Genomic DNA, 22,392 nt, shown 5'->3' with positions numbered 1-22,392 from the left:
TTTTTCTGCTATTATCTGTACAAGACATACAGCATAGGCAGCGTCAAAGTAGGTTTATCTGCTTAAAACTGTAATTATGTTTGTATTAACAGATTTAAATGATCTGTCCTTGGCAGGTTAAGTTGTCTAAGTACCACAGATTTTATTTTGATACAGTCAAGGCTGTCCATGGGGGGGATAAAGGGGGGAGCTTTTTTGGGCCCAGCCAACTTTACAAGGACCATGGAGGTAAAAAAAAAAAAAAAAGAAAGAAAAAAAGAAAAAAAGAAAAAAAAAAACATCATGGTCCTTTAAAGTTAATCTGTGATAACCATATTTAATATTCAACTGGAATAGAAACACTTATCAAAGAAACTCAAATTAATTGTGATTTATGCAGTAGTAGATACTATTAGCTTTCACAAAATGTAAACCCCTTCTCTTAAAGCAGAATTATCTTTTTTGGTGATGTTAACAATTTGAAGGGGTAAATTAGCTAAACCACTTAAAAAGCAATGTCAGACGGAGGAAACTGAGACAACTTTAAGGGAAAAAAACAATTAAATATTATCAAAAATGGGTGGCCTAGATGTGCTCACAGTGACAAAAATTGGCAGGAAAAGTAGTGTAAAGGAGTTTAAGAGTCTCAAAATATTGGTTGAAGGGGCAAAAGTATTACAAATGGGTAAAGAGGCAAAAACAGCTTGAGGAAGTAGTGGAAAGGGGATAAAAAATGGGAAAAAGATGAAAATGCAGCAAAAATAGTTTGAAAGTGGCATACATGTTGCAAAAAAGGACAGGTAAACTAATGAAAATTGGTTAAAAACAGGCAGAAATGGTTGAAAGTGGCATAAATGTGCCAAGAAATAAGGTAGAAAAAAGCAAAAGTGGCAAAAACTGGCAAAAAGGTTTAAAAGTGGCAAAAATGGCCAGATAAATTAGTAAAAAGGGCTTAAAAATGGCAATAATAGTTAAAACTGGAAAGAGTGGCATTGATAAGCAAAACAGAATAATGAAAGGGGGGTAAAAACTGGCAGGAATAAATGATTTTGACATCAGATGCAACACACTTTCAGCTCCAAAATGAAGTTACTGTTAGCAAGGATGCTAGCACCAGTGCTACTGATCCAACAAACATGCTTCAATAAATCACAAACGGGTCGGGCCCATTCTCTTGGTTTTCAAGGGGCCTTGCCGACTCTGTGGGTGGCCTTCGTGCCAATGCACTGCACCAAACACTGACATCAGGGGGTGATTCACAAGTTATCAGACGTCCACAGATATTTCTAGTCCCATGCAAATAATACTGATGAATGTATTTTCTTTTTTTTTTTTAACATTTAAAGGACATCGTATTGTGAAAGTGTCAAAAATTTAGATCACCTTTCAAGCATGCTTGTTTTAATAGAACCAGAAATGGAGGCGCCTGTAGCCCCGTGATTATGTCCACACGCCCCATGAACAAAGCTGTTGTCCTCTTAGCTAGCCACAAATCCCACCTGCTACACCTTCGCCACATCATTCCCCATTCTCTCTGGCTTTTCAGTTCTCTCCATCTGCTGTCCTATCCTGTTACAGACAAAAAAGCTGTCATAAAACCTTTAAAAGAAAAAACTGAACTCGTAGCAGGGGTTGGAAAAACATGCTGTCTAGTATGTAAGTAAAGTCTTTATGTTGAAATGTGCTGAGCAACACCGATGGTTAAAGTTCTTTAAATGAGATCCATTACAGCAATATCAACTAAACAAAAAGGTCAGCAGACAATAACTGAAATAGAAACGCAGTGATCCAAAACCATGAGCTGCAAAGAAAATGCCAGGCACTTAAAGTAAGACGCCCTTCTCCGGCCAATTTTTCAATCATTGTGTGAGTTTGTTTCTCAGAATATGATAATACAAAACAAAAAGATTGGAATTCTTCTGTTTCCAAGAATATTCAGAAGTGTGGTAAAGTGTGCTGTTATCTATTGTCCCCTTCTAAAAAAAAAGTACTGGCCCATTGAAGAATACTTCTAATTATTAGTAGTTAATTAAATTTATAAAGCAACCCTATCAAAATTTTGATAAAAAGCTGCAGCCGTTTTCCTGCCCAGCAACTAAAGTATTCCCCCAATCTTTTGTTTCTCTATCATGCTTTATTAACATCTACTGTATATATACTACATTGTAGTTGTCTTAAACTTAATCTGCAACAAAACCCTCCCCAGACTCTGCAGGTTGTGTTAAACCATGAGTGAGAATGCAATATTATCACAGGGAATTGCTGCACTAGATAACTAATGGCCTAAAGGGCTAATAAAGATGAATTTTCTATTTTAATTTCAGGGAAACAAAAATAATTACCCCACAGCATACAAACCATAATCCTCCTGTATTAAACCAACCACAGTTCTAGTTTTTAATAAGATTGCCTGGATATTCTTTCCACCTCAGTTACTCTTTATAAGAGTCACTGAGTAACAATTAAAAATGAATTTCACATCCTTTTTTTAAGCACAGAGAGGTTTATTTACACTGCCTGATGGGAGTTTAGCAGACCTTGATTTAGATCACTCGTGTGTTGACACAGTTGTAAAAACAGCTAAGTTCCCATCTTAGAATAAGGTCTCTTAAAACAAAAGCAGAAACAAAGAGAAAAATATTTACTTAGAGAATTAAATATTTTTTTCTACATTAATACCCCCTAAGGTAAGAGGGGGAAACATCTCAGCGTAGGGGGGCACTGGGAGAGAGGACAAGCTCAACCTGCTTTTCAACAGGTATGATTGTCCCTACCCTGACCCTCAACTCCCCTAAGACCACCATCCTGTCTGCCTCCAAAGACAATACAACTTCTCTTACCCCTATGCATCTATGAAGAGTGTAACCCTTCTCCTCCCCTCCATCTTCACAGACAGGTCAACCAAGTCAGTCACAGACTTACTCTAATGATCACTCAACAGTCACAGAGTTACTCTAATGACCACTCAACAGTCACAGAGTTACTCTGATGACCATTCAACAGTCACAGAGTTACTCTGATGACCACTCAACAGTCACAGAGTTACTCTGATGACCACTCAACACTCACAGTCACTCTGACGACCACTCAACAGTCACAGTCACTCTGATGACCACTCAACAGTCACAGAGTTACTCTGATGACCACTCAACAGTCAAGGAATTACTTTGATGACCACTCAACAGTCAAGGAGTTACTCTGATGACCACTCAACAGTCAAGGAATTACTTTGATGACCACTCAACAGTCAAGGAGTTACTCTGATGACCACTCAACAGTCACAGAGTTACTCTAATGACCACTCAAAAGTCACAGAGTTACTCTGGTGACCACTCAACAGTCACAGAGTCACTCTGACGACCACTCAACAGTCACAGAGTCACTCTGATGACCACTCAACAGTCAAGGAGTCACTCTGATGAAATAAATCTTAAATCTATTATAAATCTATTATCTAAATATATGTGAGAGATGTCTCATGCCATGTCCGTAAGCTGCTACTGGATACTTACGTTCTCCACTGTCAAGTATTCCTGATTCCTGGAGAGAGCGAATACAAGAATCCACCAGCTCCAGTCCTGTGGTCAGCTCATCCTCAATGTCCTTTTGTCCGTCAGCTGTGAAGGAGAGCAGAGTGTGAGAGGCAGAAAGTAGGAGGAGAAGGCATGAAGGAAGCAGCCAGAGAGATAGATGAGATTATTCTTGGCTTTAACCTCCATCATCTAATTTCCTACTCACTACGACTCGGTTATGACCTAAAGGACATTTTGATTATAAAATGGAAAGGACCCTGAGAAGTCTGCCCTGGATTAAGCTGTCTGTCTGAAAATAATGTTATGAAAAAGGTGAAGGTGATACGTCTCTACATGCATGTAAGTAGATTTGTGAGACTGTGAAATATGTGTGTGACAAAATACAGCTGAACAGTGAGTCTGTTTACATGGACTCGTGTATCTCAGCTATGAGCCTCATATCATCCCTGCTTCAATAGATTTCTGAGCTCTGCATGCATTTTTTGCAACAAAAACAGCTGCAATTTTGAAATCTACAAAAAATGAAGCCTGTGATTTGAGGGATTAGCACTTTTTAATGCAGCCATCTCATGAACGTATATACTCTTCATTACCAGCAATAGAGTTACAGCAAATATTTAGGGATATTTTGGATTTGTTAAGTTGGGCTGTATCAGGTACTTGGTGTTAGTCGAGCCTTTAGCCTCCAGAGGTTTCAGTGAGAGTTTCCTCTTAAATAATAACAAATCGCTTTCAGAAGCTAGGCTAAACAGCGCCGTTAACATGTATAATTATTCTGCATCATTTATCGAGATTAAGGTAAAAATGGGCCAAAAAAAACAATGCTAGCTCAATTTAACGCTATATCAATCATTTTTGTAGTGTTTCATTTTTCACCCAGAAAGCTGCCATGTTTGGCACTATTTTGCAATGCAAGCTTCGGCTACCGTGCTCTTCCGCCTTAGTGTGTCTGATCAGCTGTTTGGATCTGCAGGATTTAAAGGTCACAAGGTCACATATTTTACCCCTTTAAGATAAGTTTAAATTTGTCTCATAGGTCCCCGAAACATGCCCGTTAAGTTTGTTGCTGAAAAAAACACTCCAGTATTGGATTTGTGCATGTATACTAGTATAAACCCCTCGTTTTAGCCCTGCTCAGAATGAGTCGTTTCTGTGTCTGTAGCTTTAAATGTTAACGAGCTGTCTGACTCCGCCCCATGGCTCTGCCCCCTCTCAAGAAATGGATGTGGCTTAATGGATGTGGCACTCCTGAACCTCTTCTCAGCCGACAGCCGAGAGGAGGTTCAGGAGAGGAGGGCGGAACCTTCTTTCAAGTGGGAAGAGCCAACTGAACCTGGGGGCGGAGCTAACTCCCCACATGAGGTCATGAGGGGAAAATCCAAAAACGGCAGCACATATTTTCTGAAAGGTGGAGAAAGAGAGGGGGGAGGGAATGGATTTTTCTGATTCTTGGGGGGACTGTGGACTGACCAGGGTCACATATTTTTGCTAGAAAAGCCTGAAAAAGTGTATTTTGCATAATATGTGACCTTTAAGGTATGTTGTGTAAATGCTACAACCTGAAAGTCTGTCAGTGAAAGTAAGATGGGAAACCCAACATGTTAAAAACAACTAAAGACTTTAAAAACTAGAATGAAGGCATGTAAGGCTGAGGTGAACATGCATGTATGAATACGTCTGTATGAATTTAAAAAAATCAAATTTACCTTGAGCATTCCAGCGAAACTGCTCATCTGTCGAACTGCAAAAGAAGGATGTAGTTAGTACCAGAAACTTCAGCAACAACACAAAAACAACAGAAGCACCGAACAAAGTGGAAGAGCAGAGGAATTTAGTTCAAATTTCAAAAAAGCATCAACAGAGAATATCAAAATAATAGGAAGTAAAATAAAACTAGCCCTTTAATTCCAACATTTTAACAACACATCCCGTATTTAAGAAAAAAATAGAACAACCACTGGCAGCAACTGAATAGGTACAAAGCTGTTAATGTTGCAATCAGACAGTTGAATTGAGTATTTTAATTTTGATAATAATATAACAGAAGGATAAATGTTGATCAGAGCCATTTTCTGATACAATGGCAACATGCAGATCTTCAATCTTTGGTGATAAAAAGGAATGGAGCCTTTCACGACAGAATTAAAATGTTAATGGGGTGCTGCTAAGCATTCAATAACCAATATATGTCCCCTACTCTTTGCTATATATCTGTCAAAATACCAGGAGAGAGGAGGTGTTTGTGCTGCAGACAGAAAAAAAATGTCTGTCTGTGTTTATTTATGTATGCATTAGTGCAGTGGTTCTCGAATGGTGTGGCTAGGCACACTGGTGCACCTTGGAAATTTGAACAACCATGCATGATTATTTTGACTATACAAAAACACGTTTGCACCAATTTGTGCTAGTATTTTTTGATCCTATCACTGATTAAGATAGCCACAATATCATCTTAAAACTCACAATATCACAATGTAAATCTGCCTTTATTTCACATGTAAATATTTTGGATAAGCTGGAGTAAAAATGCCTAATAACAGGTGCAAACATGTTTGATTTGCTACAGCAGATTGCTTTAATCAACAACTGTGAATAAGGCAAATAAAGCTGAAATCTATGCTGCAGAAACACACAAGCATTTTAGAGTAAATGTGTAATTTATTTGTTCCAGGAATGCCTAGGTATGTGTTCTGGTTTTGAACAACCAAGCAGTATTACAACAACTATACACCAAATAAGTGTGTAAAAAAAAAAGACATGTTAAAAGGAGATTTTACATTTTGCATTATTAAAATCACTGCATTATTGAATGATAGTAACAGAGGTGATGATCCAACGCCACAACAGACTTAAATGAGCTAAGGACAGACTCAGTAACGAGGGTCTGTGTGCATCATACCAAACCCTAAAGACAGAGGCTAGGAAAATGTGTTAAAATGTACCGGTGCATCAAGTTTATTGATGAAAATCAACTAAAAGAGTAAAACTTTTAGATATTCTAAAAGTTTTTAGCATATTTCCTGTTTTACTTGACCAACTGACGTCAAACAAAAACTGAAAGAGAGTTAAAGAAATATGCTAAGTGATTGCAGTACAAAATGTCACTTTGTTTTTCCTGCTATCACATGACAAAAATAGCACATGATGACGTCACACCAGCATAATCGCGGACTCCTAAGGTCTAAAATAAATGTTTGTTGCAGCCTTCCAACTTAAAACAGAATAACCATTCTGTTACCTGTCAACCCTGTGCACTCTAGAAACAGTTGTTTCTTTGTTAAGCACAAACTCACAAACACAAATACGTGATGGCTGTTATTGATCAGTGATTGATGGAGGCTCCACTGAGACAAAAAGACAAAGCGAGGCCGAAGGAAACAGACAGACAGAGAGGGAAAGTTAGAGACGAGTATTGAGCAACCTGCCGTGTGATCAATGCTGACACAGACAGACTAACTGATATATATAGACTCTTTCATTGACTTCATCTACACCATGAGAACAACTGTCTGGCTGCTGCATCCGTCCCATTAAAAGACTCTGGATCCTGCTTTTCTATGCCTGTTCTCTTTTGTTAAAAAGATTGTGTGTTAAGTTCTTGTGTGCAGGTTTGCTGAATATAATTAGGTGTGTTCAGCCTCCATCTGTCTGGTTTGCTAAGATAGTAGCGGCCTTTAAGTGGTGGAAGTTTTCAGAACAGTTTCCAATGTTTGATTTAACCGGTTGGAAAAGATTTTATTCAAAATACAATGCCCTACTTCAGGAAAATAAATGTCTGATAGTGAATGCAGTGGTTAATACTCTCCTGTAAGAGAAGAGAATGAAAGGGAATAAAATCACAGCTCTCTTGTCTTACAGTGGCTGTAGACGCCATGGTTTGCATGGTGGTGCATTGCAGCAAGAAGGTTCCTGGTTCAATTCTCAAACTGAGCCTTTCTCGAACTTTGCATATACTCCCAACGCATGCTGGGTTCTCTCAAGATCCTTCTCCAACAAATGTGCTTGTGAGGTTAACTGGTGACTCTATATTACCAATAAATGTGACTGTGCCTGATTGTTTATGGGTTCCTCTGCCAAGGTAGGTGAATGGCTCTACAACTTCCACGCTCTCACCATTCACAGACACAGATTTGATGGCAGCATCCAATATGTCTCCAAATGTCTGGATCTTTGTTTGGACCCAGGAAACGTGCATTCCCAATGCTTCAGCCTCCTCACTCAGAATGTTAAGAGCCCCCACAAGGACAAGTACTGTCTCCACAAAGGTCACAGCATCATCAGCAAAGTCCAGATCATCCATCCATCATTGGGTGAGAGGCGGGGTACACCCTGGACTGGTCAATCACAGGGCTGACATATAGAGACGGACAACCAGGCAAGCTCACATTCACACCTACAGCCAATTCAGAGTCACCAATTAACCTAATGAGCATGTTTTTGGTGGTGGGAGGGAGCTTGAGTACCCACGCATGCATGGAGAGAACATGCAAACTGCACAGAAAGGCCCTGACCAGGAAGCTGTGAGGCAACAATGCTAACCACTGCGCCACTGGCAGCGCAGATCAGTGATCGCAAAATGACAGTCCACGGTTCGCTGCCCCCATTAGATGCTCTGTTATCCAGTCCATACAGGTACCGAAGAGCCTCAGCCCAGAATCAACTGGGAAGAAGTCAGCGGTGGAGCCACCACACTTTGCAGCACAAAATCAGCCTTTCTATACTATAAACGCTGTTTCACTACAATGTGCAGTGTTATTCTTAAGTAAATTATCTAGACCCTTTTTCCACCATTTAAACTGCACTACAATTGCATTATCTGTCTCTCCAGCATAAGTTTTTGGGTTTCTTAAGGAGAAATTTCCCTTTGTATCCTTACCTGAAATTATGACATTATAGACCTTTTTCTCTGTTGAGAAAGTTGCTCACTTGTTCTCTGAATGGCTTAAAGATCGTCACACATCTGATCTCACTTTATCAGTATGAACAGGATGCTGCAAGAAAGCCTGGCTGCAGAGATCAGGCATCCAGAAATGCAAGCGCACCTTGACATCTGTAGGTGAGTGCATGCTACAGCCTCAGTCTTTTCAATATAAACCGTGCTCAATTATATGTATGAACGAATAAGTAAACTACCATTGTCCATTTATGAATGAATTTTGCACACTGAAGGAGAAAGGCTGTTCTAAAAGTGCCAACGCAATCCAGCGTGCACCTCTTGCATTGTCATATGCTACATGCAAAGCATTTTGGGAGCCTGGATGCTTTCAGATTGCCGATTGGATATGTTCAGTTGGGCTTTAGACTAAGGATGCCTGAGTGTGCATGCAATTATGGATGTCTAATGTGTGCAGCCAGGTGCCTCTGGGATGCTGTATTAAATAGAATAATTGACAACAGCGTTTTAGAGAAATATTTTTGCACCTCATGCAAAATCTAAATCTGGTTGTGTGTTTTTGTCACACTGCGATAATTCACACTCATAACTTCAGAGACATCTCTGGAGAAGGAGAAAGTTAACCATGTGGTGCTGGAATTTTCCCATCATGCCTCAGCAATGCTAAACATCCTGTTTCTGGGTAACTTCTTCAGAAGGAAAGAGTGAGGTATCAAAGAAAGACAGAACTTTTTCCAAGACACTGATAAACTGGGGAGAGGGATGTAAAAAGAATGAAATTATTCCACAACACTGCACTCTATTCTGCAGTGTTACAACACCAGGGAGGCAGCTCCTGAGCCTGTTTTAACACACATTTTAAATTCACTGCTCCTCTCTCCACAGCTTAGCTCAACACACAGCGTCCTCTACTGTTCCCAATCCACGTCAGCATACCCACAAACTCTACGCAGGATGCAAAAATGTTTACCCTGGAATAAAAATAGGGCTTTCCTCTGCAGAGATAATGTCTCTGGGGAGAGTGGAGACTCAAAGTGTAACTGAGATGCTTCAAAATATTTATTTCACTAGCAATGTTTGCTGTGAGCAAAATGGAGAGAGACCTCATATTACTCTTTACCTGGGGCCTCCCCATGACTCAGACTGGCCCTGCATTCATGCGAGATTACAGTATGTGTCACATGCATGCTTAGGTGTGGTTAAAACTGCTCCTTCAAGTGTAATCCTGTACTGGAGAGGAAACGTTTTTGAAGGTGACATTTTTGATTCACCAATAAAAGCAGGTAAACATGTCTTTAATGTGTTTAAAATAGTGTAGCCATCCAGACAGGAATCCCGGCAGCCACTTCCTTCATGAGTCATTAGTCCTCAGCTTTGGAGAGCATTACTCTGAAAGAGTTACAAACTGCCACACACAGTTCTGCTCAAATCCTCCAGCTGCCTCCCTTCACAGATAGTAGCACTTAAGAACACTTGGCCGTCCTGATAAGGCTGTCAGCGAGGATTGGTGTGGGTATGAGTATGCGTGTACACCGTGCACTCATCCACAGTTTGTTCTCACATGGCACACACACAAGCATGTTTCCTACAGTGAAGACAACCAGCTGGAAACTGTGCACAGAGCCAGTTTCAATGGCTGTTTGGTCATTGTGGGTGCATGTAGGACAGCAGTCGGCAACTCTGGCTCCCAAGAGGGCCTGTTCCTGTTGGTAGCCTGTTGGTAGCTGCCTTGGTCCTCATCTGTTCTCTAATTTTAATAAAGAGTTACCCTTCATGTTAAATAGATCCTCAATAACAACGTGCACAGATGATTCAACAATATATACAATCTAACCTAACATCTAACCTTGCAAAGCAGTATGCTGTTCAGACCAATCAGTGTTTGTAAAACAAGGTGTTAGCGATGGGCAGGGTTTAGTTATACTAGCTGATTGCCATGGCTTCCTCCAGTGTCGTGATTAGCTAAGATGCTCAGATATAGCTACATAGCAGCAGTTTTATCAGAACTGGAGCACATCTTCTTTTGAAACAAGAACCAAGAGTCAGACCAAAAGCTTGTCTTGGGAGAAAAGATGTTTATGTACGTCTCCCAATCAGCCTTGGCATGAATTTATGAAGCCGAAGAGCTCCACCACTCACAACTGCAGCAGTGGTAGCACATCTGCTAAGGAGAGCTGATGCATACAAGCTAATTATGTTTTGTCGCTCTGACTGGCCCATCTAGAATGTGACAGATGGAAAGTTCCTCCAATCAAAGAGGAGACCTGCCCGTCCCTGACGCTTTCTATGGGAGCTTTTCCAGATAAATGTGAAATAATTCCATGCAGGAGAGATATGGAAAAGTCCATCTGGTATGTCAGGTGAAAAGGGATCTGCAAAACTGGCTGATCAATAAAAGGCTGTTTTGAGATAGAGACAAAATAAAGTGCATAACCCTTGGCTCTAATCATGCATTAAAAACAAGTTGCCTGTCTCTGAACATGAATGGTGCTGATTTGGAGCAGGTTCATGAAGTCAAGCCTCTCGGTGTGAGCAGCTAATCTGGTCTTGTCTTCATGAGAAATACTTCAATCATAAAGGTAATTCAATCAATGCTTTTATGTCATCTTGATTACTGTTCTGTCATCTGGTTGTGCATTTAGGAAAGATCTGCACCAACATTTGCAGCACAAAGCTGCACGCTTAGCTCTGCACTGTTCAGCAAGATCGAGCATCAGTCGTATGCATGAAGCTCGTTCATGGCTAAGAAGTTGAGGAAAGACTATTTATAAATCTCTCAGTCTTTTTTCATTGCATAAGAACTACAGCAAAGCCAAAATACCTTAACACGTTGATCTCGTATGTTAATAGCGAACACAGTCATTCTACCTGGCAGGTCATGCATTGTCATGATGGAGTTCCTGTGCCGAGGACATGTGCTGAAAACTGTTCTGATCAGGGCTTCCATTCAGTGGAATAAATTTTCTCTGAGAAGGTCCAACAGTAAATTGTGTTTTAAAAAAGAACTTGGAAAATATTTGTACAAGATGAAAATAAACTCTAAAAGTGTGAAATTCTCTACTGATAGTGATGAATCTGCTGTCATTGTAGTTTTTTATCTATTCTGTGTTCAAATGAAATAAAGTTCTGCCTGGGTGAATGTCTTGCAGAGGAAAATGTTGCACTTGTCCTCTATTCCTACACTGAGTTTGTAAGGGGACCGCATATGCCCCCCACGCCATGAGTTCCTCACCCTTGATGTAGGCTATTTTCACATTATGTATGTATATATGTGTTTGAGTATTTGTGAGTGCGTACACCCAGACAGGAGCTCTCTGATACTCTATTCACAAAACCATCTATTGTGCTCACAACACAGCAGAGGACAAACTTTTGTGGATGTGACAGCTGAATGACAGTTCAACAGTCAGCTCGGAGAGAAGAGTCTAGTCAAAGCGTTCAGTGAAATGACTTCTAATGCCTGAATACTGACAGCTGCAACAAAAACTCAGATTCCTCAAAAAGAGGAAACAATGCAGCCAGCTACTGACAAATGCAGCTGAGATATTTAAACTCTCTGCAGCTTTCTATTCCCCCACTCATCTGCTTTCAAGTCCTACGCATTCTCACAGTTAGCCTACAATGATGTGTTCAATTATACTTCAAGTCTATTAATTGTACTCAACAATTCTGGCTTTATGTCAGTATGTTTTAGCAGGTTTTATTCCCATGTATGAGGACTAGTACTGGACTGGAATGTTTGCTCTTAATCTTAATTCACACACACTTGCACATGTAGATTTCTCTACATGTGTAGATCACACAGCAGACATGTATTTATTTATTTATTTATTTATTTATTTATTTATTTATTTATTTATTTATTTATGTCTGCAGGAGAAAGAAAATACAATTCAGGAAAAATTAGAGCTACAATAAATGAAAAAAATGTTCACTGAAATGTACATATTAATTTAAAACACCACTCCTAGGTTACATACATATTTTACTTCCAATCATTTTAATAGTTTTAATTTTTATGATTGTAACCGGACGTTTCTTCTTGTGGTCGCTGCAATCACCTGAGTTCATTCACCCAAACTCATATATCTTTCCTACATCATAGTTGTAAATTCTGTTGTTAAAATGTTTTGGATATTTTTCTAGATTGTCCATAAAAATTTAAGTAATTTTGCTTTAAATTTTGGGAGAATTTTCAATGACTTTTTTTTGTTTGTTTTCATGGAAATTCTGTAGAATTTACTGGTGTTTTTCAAATTCTTGTAAGGAAAATTTTGTGCAGATGTTTGCGAGTTTCATTAGAATTTTATTGGGGTAAATTTACTTTTAATTTTTTGGGCATTTTCATGGTAATCTTGGACACTTATTTGGATGGGGTCATTTGCTTTGACATTTTTAGGCACTTTCATGAAAATTAAGGGGAAGTTATTTCTAATTTTTAAAAATTGATTGGGACTCTGGAGAGAGGGAATCCTTTGAAATTTTCAAAAATGTTCATTAAAATTTAGGGAATTTGATTAGAATGTGTTGAGAAATATGCTCTGATATTCTAAGGTATTTTTGGGAAATTTATTGTTGCATGTTTGGAAATTTTGGGGGGAAATTTTTATGCAGGGAAACAAATTCAGGGAATTTGTTTGGGTGTGTTCCCTCTCACCCAAGGAATGATTTAGGAGGTCTAAGCTCAAGGTTATTACGCCTTGTGTTCATATCCCAGGAATGCTTTGGGGGGATTTTCCAAACTTTGCACAATTGTTCACCCTGACTCAGGGATAACACTGGAACCTCCAGTCTTGTGAGAGGGATTTTGATTTTAGAGGTTTAAGGACATTTTTCAAGGGATCTGCACTGAGTTGGTTTTATTCCTTCCTTTTTTTTATGCTGATGACACACAGATATACGTTCCGCTGAGACCTGGCGATTTTACTAGCCTAGCTGCTGTTTTTAACTGTCTGAAAGATATCAAATGTTGGATGGCCCAAAGTTTTTTACAATTAAATGACTCAAAATCCAAAGTGATTTTATTCAACCACCCAAACCCACAGATTCCTCAGATCCAAAGCTCCCTCGGTCCACTGTCCTCGAACATCACCACCACAGCTAGAAACCTAGGAGTTACCTTTGACACTAACCTCACCTTTGAAAACCACATCAAAACAGTTGTACAGTCCTGCTTCTTCCACATTAGAACAATCTCAAAAATTAAACCCATCCTGCCCCCTGCTGATCTAGAAAAAATCATACACACCCTCATATTCTCTCGCTTGGACTACTGTAACTCCCTTCTCTCCAGCATCTCCAAAAAATCCCTGTCCCACCTCCAACTGGTCCAGAACACAGCAGCTAGGCTTTTAACTGGTTTTAACAGACGGCATCACATCACACCTATCCTTGCTTCCCTCCACTGGCTTCCTGTCACTTTTAGAATTGATTTTAAGATTTTACTGATCACTTTTAAAGCTCTCAGGGGTTTAGCCCCAGGTTATATCACTGAGATGCTGACCCCTTATGAGCCTTCACGCAGCCTTAGATCCTCGAGACTCAAAACTAAAGGAGACAGGGCCTTTGCTATCAGGGCCCCTCGACTTTGGAACAACCTGCCCGAGGAGATAAGGCTAGCAGATTCAGTAACATCTTTTAAATCACTCCTTAAAAGTCACTTTTATAGAATTGCTTTTATGTGACACTTCCTTTAACCTATTTTTATTTTCACTCTTTTACTCATTTTGCTGTTCTTACCCCTTTTAATCCTTGACCTTTACATACATTGCAACCTCAGGATCCTCTATTTTTAATATTTTACCCATTCCTTCTTTTCTTTCTGCTTTTAATCTTCTCATTTTTGTTTTATTGCTAATGATGTGATGTTGTCGTCTTAACTGTATGTATACAGTTTTATGTTCATTTCTTATCACACTGTCTCTTCCTGGATAATTTCATCTTTTAGTATTTTAAATGCCCTCAGGATCATCTCTGAACTTCCCGTTCCTTTTAGCTGTGTAGTTTTCGTATTTTTTTGTGTCTCAGTTCGTTATGTTTCCTGTTTGACTACCAAGACTTTTCTGTCAGGTTTATTGCTAATTTGTTCTTTGTTTTTTTGTGAATCCCTGAGTTCTTGTTGCTGTCATGTCTGTTAAAGCACTTTGTAAACATCTGTTTTTAAAGGTGCTATATAAATAAAGTTTATTATTATGATCATTATTATTATTTTTTTTTATATGCATTAATTTGACCCTCATTCATTGAACAACCTTTGTAATCCAAAATTTATGACAGAATTTGCACTTACACCAACAACAGTCTAACAGTCATGCAACCACAGCCCTCATTCTTGACCCCCTCTGTACTTTTACTATCCAGCAGGTGTAAACCTCACAGAGGCAAATGACTGCAAGGAAGTTCTAGTTAAATATTGACACCTTTGTCTGAACAGTTTCAAGTATCAGAGATCTTTTAGAGAGCCCCCTATATGACAGAGAGCACACATACATGCCATCAGACTGAAACGTTCAGAACTGTGTCTGAGCCCACATCACACAGTTCCTAGTCTGTGTGCGTACACATTCACAGAAATCCTGGAGCCCCGTCGGTTGAGCTCAGAAATATCTGCTGTGTGTCTAAATCAGCCAGCTATTATGGTTATTATGATAGGTGTGCTATCGCTGTTTTGCACTGGCACAGATAATGACAGAATACATCCATGCATAATTCACCAGGGACGGGTGGCCTGACACCGGGTGTGCCCTGTATTATTGTACTCCACACAGATAAGAGCTGTCTAATATTTATACCCATCTAACAAGGCTTACTGCAAGAAGACTGCCATGACATGTTTCTGAAAGAGAGATTAAAAGCTTTACTGCAGCTCCAGTTTGGTACCAGACTGAGGAAAAGGAAAAAGTTTTACATTGACTTGTGACTGAGTTGGAAAAAGTTCCCTCTAACAGTTCATGACACCAAAAGACGTCAAGGGTGGCAGTAAATTATGGGAGTGTTTTCCTGCCCTTCCAACTAAATGATAACATGATTATGACACTTCTCAGACACCACAAAGGGGTGAGGGTACCACAGACACAGGGCTACCCACAGAGTTGGCTAGGCCCCTGTCGAACCCTGAGAATGTCTTCCCTAATTGTGATTGGTTGATGATATAAATGCCTTTGTGTTGGATCAGTAGCACTGGTGTTTGCATCCTGGCTAAGATCTCTTATTTTGGAGCTGAAAAGTGTATAAAGCTATTAGTGGGTTCTGATGTTGTGGATTCTGGTACTTTTTCATCAATTTCACCGCTTCTTTTCAATTATTGACATATCTTTTTGCTACTTTTACCCCATTTTACTACTTTATGCTCATTTTTGCCACTTTTTGTTTATATGTGTACATTGTTTTGAATATTTCAGCCATTTTTTAGCCCATTTTTTTTGCCACTTTTGGTCAATTTTTGCCACTTCTTGCTGCTTTCCATCCATTTTCGTCACTTTTTTTTTTTTAATTTCCTGCCACTTTTTGGCCATTTCTGCAAAATCTTTTTGCCTACTTTAACTTCTTTTTGCCACTTTATGTCCCTTTCTGCAAGTTTTTGTTGCATTTAACCCATTTCTGCGGCTTTTCATCCATTTTTGCCATTTTCCTCACATTTCTTGTTCCTTTCTGTCAATGTTTTTTGACACTTTGCAACTATTTTTAAAGTTGAAAAGCCCATTTTTGCATTATTTTTTGCCCCTCTGTGCTCTTTTTCTGGGTTTTTGTTCCATTTTTTGCCCTTTTTATACATCTTTGCCACTTTTTTACCCACATTTTGTCTGTTTTTGCCCATTTCTGCAGCATCTTTTTGCAACTTTTGCCTACTTTAGCTGCTTTTCGCCACTTTTTGCTGCATTTAAAACACTTCTTGCCACTTTTCACCATTTTTTAGGCGAAAATCCCATTTTGCCCATTCATTTCTCTTTATTCTTACCATTTTTGCAACTTTTAACCCATTTTGCCATATTTTTCCCATGTTTGATAAGAGTGATTATCATTCAGGTTAAAAATGAAATATGGTTATCACTGATTTACTTTACAATAGACTATTATTTTCCTCAACTTCATGGCCTCCAGTTTGGCTTGGCACCAGAAAGCTCTCCCCTTTATCCCCCCTTATGGACCGCCTTGCACACACACACATTTGGCTTAACGGGTGATAGTGCAGATGTTGCATAGGCCTAGCGTTGACATCTCTTGTTTAGCTTCCTAATGATGTGAAACATGCAGGACTGTCCTGGTTTCAATGTGCAAACATTTATTAGTGCAATCAGGTGATTGCCTTTGTCATTTTCCTTTTACAGGCTAAATCTCCCCACCGTCTGTGCCTCGTCTGCCAAGTACATTGCCATCTCCTGCAGCTCATCAGCCCCTCTGATCCCATAAACACACATTGATACAACACAGAGGCTCCCAGATTCACACTGAAGGGCAGTAGTGTGATGTCATGGGTGGATAGGACATCTCAGAGCTTTGGGGGCTGGAGCAGTCAACGGTTTAAATCACTCATCCCCCAGAGGATAATCTAGCCAATGATTTAGTGGGAGTCTCAGAGTCACTCTCAGCAGCTTCCACTCCACTGGAGGGATATATTAGTGTGTGTGTTCAGTATGTGTGTCTTCATGCAACAGGGGGAGAGGTTATTCGCCTAACACTGTCTCTTTCTTTGAGGCCCCCATGAGACCAATTACCAATACTACAAGCCTTCACACACACGCACACACACACACAGGCACGCTGTAATCTCACACCACATACCAACTGTCGCTGCTTGACTGTGTGATCAGCATAACGGCTCAACATGAGCTTCATACTGTCAATATTCATGATTCAGGGGAGATCACTTGGAGAGCAGAGCGATTATATAAAAAATACAAGTGCATGCTGGGATAATTATACGATTAAAGCATGATATGCAACATGTCATATCAGAGGAAAGATGAGTAAATGTTCGCTAAGAAAACATTTAATTACTCTTAAGATGTTTGATTTATCCAGGCTCAGTTTGAAAGGGAAAATAATCTTTGACATTTTGAATTTTCAGTTGTGTAAAATGAACATGATTTAAATAATTCTTTAAAAATGTGATTAATGGCTGAGTCTGGATTGTTAATCACCATTAATCAGATTTTATATCGTGTTCAACTTTAAGTATTTACATTTTTAAACATTTCTTTTTATTCCATTTTAAACCTGAAAAAGAATCCTGCCCAGTGAACCGATACTAAATCAAATGAGGTCAAAGAGAGGTATTTTATGATGTTGACCTTTAGGATTGATTTACGCTAATTTAGATTGAGTATTTAAAAGAATGCACCAGTCTGAAACCATCAAGGCCGCCCATAAAGGGGAATAAAGGCGAGAGCTTTCCTGGGCCAAGCCTAACAGGGGGATTAGAAGTCAGCAAAATCACAGTCCATTCATTTATTTATTCAAAATCTAAACCCCTTTTCTTTAAAAAAGAATTAAAATGGATTAAAAGTGGCAAAAACACATGGAAAGGAGGTAAAAAAAAATCTGATTTTAAAAGGAGCAGAAATGGCTTCAAATTGGCAAAAATGTGTGAACCGAGACAAAAATAGGAAGAAAGTGGCAAAAATTGACTATCAATAGCAAAAACAAGCAGAAAACAACTGTGAAAAGGGGTCAAATTGGTGAAAAAATGGGGATTGCGACAAGTAAAATGCGATTAAAATGGTAAACTTTGGTGTAAACATGGGTTAAAAGGTGGTGAAATTAGATTTTTAAAGTAGCAGGATTGGTTAAAAGTGGCAATAATGTGTGAACAGAGGCAAAAATAGGCAGAAAATGGCAAACATGGATTTAAAGTCGCAAAAAACTGTGAAAAAATGATTTAAAGAGTTTAGAAGTGGCAAAAATTGGCATGACAAATAGAGCAATGCAGTTAAAACTGTCAAAAACGTTCAGAACAAGTGGTGGAAAGGGTTTAAAGGTTTAAAGGCAGTAAAGTGGGGGAAAAAAGTGGCAAAAATGGGTTTTAAGCAGCAAATACAGGGGAATTGTAGTGAAATGGGATTTTTAAAGGTGCATAAATGGATTTAAGTGTCAATAATTAGTTTAAAGTGGCAAGAATGGGCCATAATTGTTCAATATTGATGAAAAATTGTGAATGAAAGCAGCACAAGTGGGCAAAAAAGTGGTTGAAAGGGGCAAAAATGAACAATTTCAATATCAGAACCCTTTAAAAATCCAACACAATTTTCAGCTCCAAAGTGAAGTGACTGTTAGCCAGGTTGCTAACAACAATGCTCCTGATCTCACACACATGCACTTATATCAACAATACATCACAACTCAGGAGGCACGTTCTCCGGGTTTATCAGGGATCCAGCAAAATGTGTGGGCAGGCCTGGGGACAGCTTCAGATAGCATATTCTTTCAAAGACACTGTTCAACACTGCTTTACACTAAGAAATATGAAGGAGTGCATGGACAAAATGACTTACCAACATCTATGATCCCTAGTTAATGTGACAGCATTTATACTTTCAGGTGTGTTGTGAGTAACCCAGTAAAAGTCATTAATGAAGATGAGATTTTCTCAATCAGTGACATAGGCATGTACTGGATATAATGAATTATTTGACCCATGATTCATCACATTTTTATTCTAATTAATGCAACAGACAGCTAGTGTTTAACTTGAGGGTGACATGGCCGTGTTAAAGCTCTGTTAGACAAATAACATGCTGTACTGTAGATGTGTAAAACAATGAGGTTGTTAATATGCCTAAATAAAATCATGCATATAGCATGGGGGAATGTACACATTTATAAGCATGATTGATTTATGAGAATGATGGGATGTGACATGCAGTGGGGCCCTGGGGCAGAGGTTTTAATTAACTGGTAGGAGAGGAGCTGGCCGGTCAGGCTATCACGATATATCACCACGTTTCACCCACAGTGACTCAACAGTATCCATCTAAGAGGAGCGCTCTCTCGCTCCTTTCCTCTCTCACACACAAACACGACACGCAAGAAGGCCAGCTGATGTGTTAGTGACTGAACTATCTCTCATATCTGCCGTGAGCAATGCAAAGTTCCTGAATCCAAGACTTTTGCATGCAATTTGAACATGAGACAAATGTGCCATTCATAGTAAAACTGCCTGTTTTCTTATTATGGACATATTCTCAAGTGAAAATATCATTTTAATACTGACATTCACACTCGGACTCCTCCAGTGCCCATACATTATCTGAGACCTGAAGACTACCAGTCTCTGCAGGAACTCATCTGGGGGATGTCAGTCTTAAATCATCGAGTGACTATCAGCACCCAGGATACCGTCTGACTCATTGGGTTACAATGCAAACAAAAATCGATTTGGGAGCATCCAGAGCGGGTGATAAAAGTCACAATGAAAAGTGTAATCACAGCCTCCAGTTCTGGCTCTTGGGAGGACTCTGCCCCCACATCCTGCCCCTGGCCCACAAGAAATAAACTGGCTAGCTTTATTGTGTTAATCCAAAATCCTCTATGAAGCCATTGTGGGTATATGGTGCTCCGTGCAGCACAGCACAGCTCTGCACAGCACAGTGTATGCACTGCTTTATGTTTGAATGAATGAACCTAATCAATCATTTGTCCTGTCTTTATGCCTGCCTTTTAACAGCTGAAGGCTTTAACATTCACGTCAGAAGCAGGAGTAATGAGGATGCAAAATAAAGGCTGTGAGTCTAAGTCGATTTTTGTCCTTTTCATACTGTCGCTAAATATTAATGGTTTGTGAGGTTCACACAGTTATAGTTAGAGAAAAAAAGGCTGCATACATTCAAAACAGAGCAGCTGAGCAACCTTACCCAAACCACAACCACACATGAAAAGCATATTCTCCAGCCCCCAGAATGTAAGAAATATCTTCTTCTCCAGCTGCTTCAGGCACTGATTCTTTGGCCCCGAGGTACAGCACCTCAAGGGGACAGGTCTACTCAAAACCTTTCTCCCTTTATGTTTATTTTCTGTGTATAAACCATAGACAAAACCTAGGATGGAAGTCTTTATTAATTATAGTCATGCCGACAAATAATGGACCTCGACATTAATGGTCAAACAGATCATACCAATTTCAATTCATGAATTTCAATTCATGTCAAATGAATTCATTTTACATGTTTGATTGATAATTAACATATTCCCTGCTAGTGGTGTCTAGCAAATATTACTGAAGGAAAACTGGTGACAGAGACTTTCTCCCTTAGTTTGTCGAAAACCAGCTCTTATAGAAACTGATGAACAAAACTTAAAGTAAGTAAATTTTTGCTTGGTAGATTATTTCTTTGTCATAACAATTTTATCTTATCAAAAACTCTCATGTGGATGGATACGCCCGTTTCCTTGTTTCTCACTGGTGAATCCATCTTGCATCCCCACCCTGTCAGCACTTATGACTCCGAGGCTTTCGCCTACAGATTTGCAGTCAAGGTTTGCAGGATGATGCCCAGACATTCTGGAACAGACCGCAGCCAAACTCCGGTCTCTTTCAGCTGCCATGACTGCCCTTCCCCAACAGGCCTGTTTGTGCTGGTGTCTGCAATATGTGCACTGGAACCTGAACATGTTGGGAAAGGTTATGTTCAGCGATGAGTCCAGATTCTGCCTACGGCAGTTAGATCATAGAGTCAAAGTGTGGAGAAGACGTGGAGAACACTCTACTGATTGCTGCACCGATGGAGTAACATCTTTTAGTGGAGGCTGTGTGATGCTTTTAGGAAAAATGAGGCGTGTCATCACTGGAGGCAATCTCAATGCAGAGAGATATGGAGATGACATTCTGCAGCCAGTGGTAATCCCATATCCCATATCTCCCACTTGTGGGATCAGCTTGGGCATACTGTTGGTGCCAGAGTGACCAACATAACCACACTGGTTGACTTGCGACAAATGCTGGTTGAAGAATGGGATGTCATCCCACAGCAGTGTGTGACCAGGCTGGTGACCAGCATGAGGAGGAGATGCCAGGCTGTTGTGGCTGTGTATGGTTCTTCCTCACGCTGCTGAGGCTCCTGTTTGTTAAATAAATTGTTCAATAGCCGATATGTCTTGTTTCTTCAGTCTTCAATCATCCCATCAACCAATCAAAAGTAAGTGGTAGAACAAGCTGTCTGGCACTGGCAGAGAAGAATAGTTCAACCCACATACTCAGCTCTGCTGCTCATCCCACTAATGCATGTTCATTACAAATGTGGCTCTTTATCGAAAGGAAATAAAAAGGCTTTCCAAGTATAAGATTTACTGTCATGAAGCAATGTTACAACAAAAGTATAATCTACCAAACACTAATTTCCTTCCTTTTTGTGCTGTGTTTATTAAGTAGGAGTTGGCTCCCTTTGAGATCCAGTTTCATGTCCCCCACTTTTGTCTTTAATACCCTTTTAAAATACCAAGATGGTACCAAAATGAAGAGTGGTTTGGGAATCAATAAACTGCTTTTATTACTGAGTTGAGCAAATTAATCCCTATCTCTAAAAAAAGACCAATTTCCCATCACAATCTGCAATGCCAGAAAGACATCAGCTGTGGAGACACAAGCAAGATCAGGTTTACCGTGCCAAAAGGGACTAAACCAAACCAAACTGCTCAGTGGAAAAGGACCACACAGAAGCGTTGTCTCTCTACCTCAGGCTGTGTCACTACTTTCAGGAATCAGAAAGTAGCTCAAAGTGTTTTTTGTTGTTGTTGTTGTTGTTGTTGTTGTTTGTTCCCCAAATCAAAGAATGGGAAAATTAACAGTTGACAGCTGTAAATAGTAAGGGTGTGAGAGATCTCACAAGACTGAAACGTCATGAAATTTCTCATGGAGGTAAAAAATGTCTTGAGAGATTAACAGGCTGTAAAAAGATGGAGCAGTAGACCAGTTGATCAGGAGATTGCCCATGCGATTGTCCCTTATACTAAGATTAAAAATATTTTTCTGAATATAAAGACAGTTCAGGTTTA

General features: G+C 39.5%; 1 protein-coding gene across 1 annotated transcript in view; it reads right to left on the bottom strand.

The window, feature by feature from the left end:
* ctnnd2a (catenin (cadherin-associated protein), delta 2a) overlaps positions 1-22,392 on the bottom strand; it is a 395,533-nt gene that overhangs the window by 237,219 nt on the left and 135,922 nt on the right. The window contains exons 4-5 of the mRNA XM_041814718.1: positions 5,219-5,253; positions 3,492-3,596 (exon numbers count right to left, since the gene is read on the bottom strand). Of these exons, the coding sequence (XP_041670652.1) occupies positions 3,492-3,596; positions 5,219-5,253 (140 nt within the window). The remainder of the gene's footprint in view (positions 1-3,491; positions 3,597-5,218; positions 5,254-22,392) is intronic.

The sequence above is a fragment of the Cheilinus undulatus genome, linkage group 19 (genome assembly GCF_018320785.1).
Source record: "Cheilinus undulatus linkage group 19, ASM1832078v1, whole genome shotgun sequence".
NCBI classification, from domain to species: Eukaryota; Metazoa; Chordata; class Actinopteri; order Labriformes; family Labridae; genus Cheilinus; species Cheilinus undulatus.
Note: the sequence above shows the minus strand (reverse complement) of the source record. Positions and strands in the feature narration are given on the sequence as shown.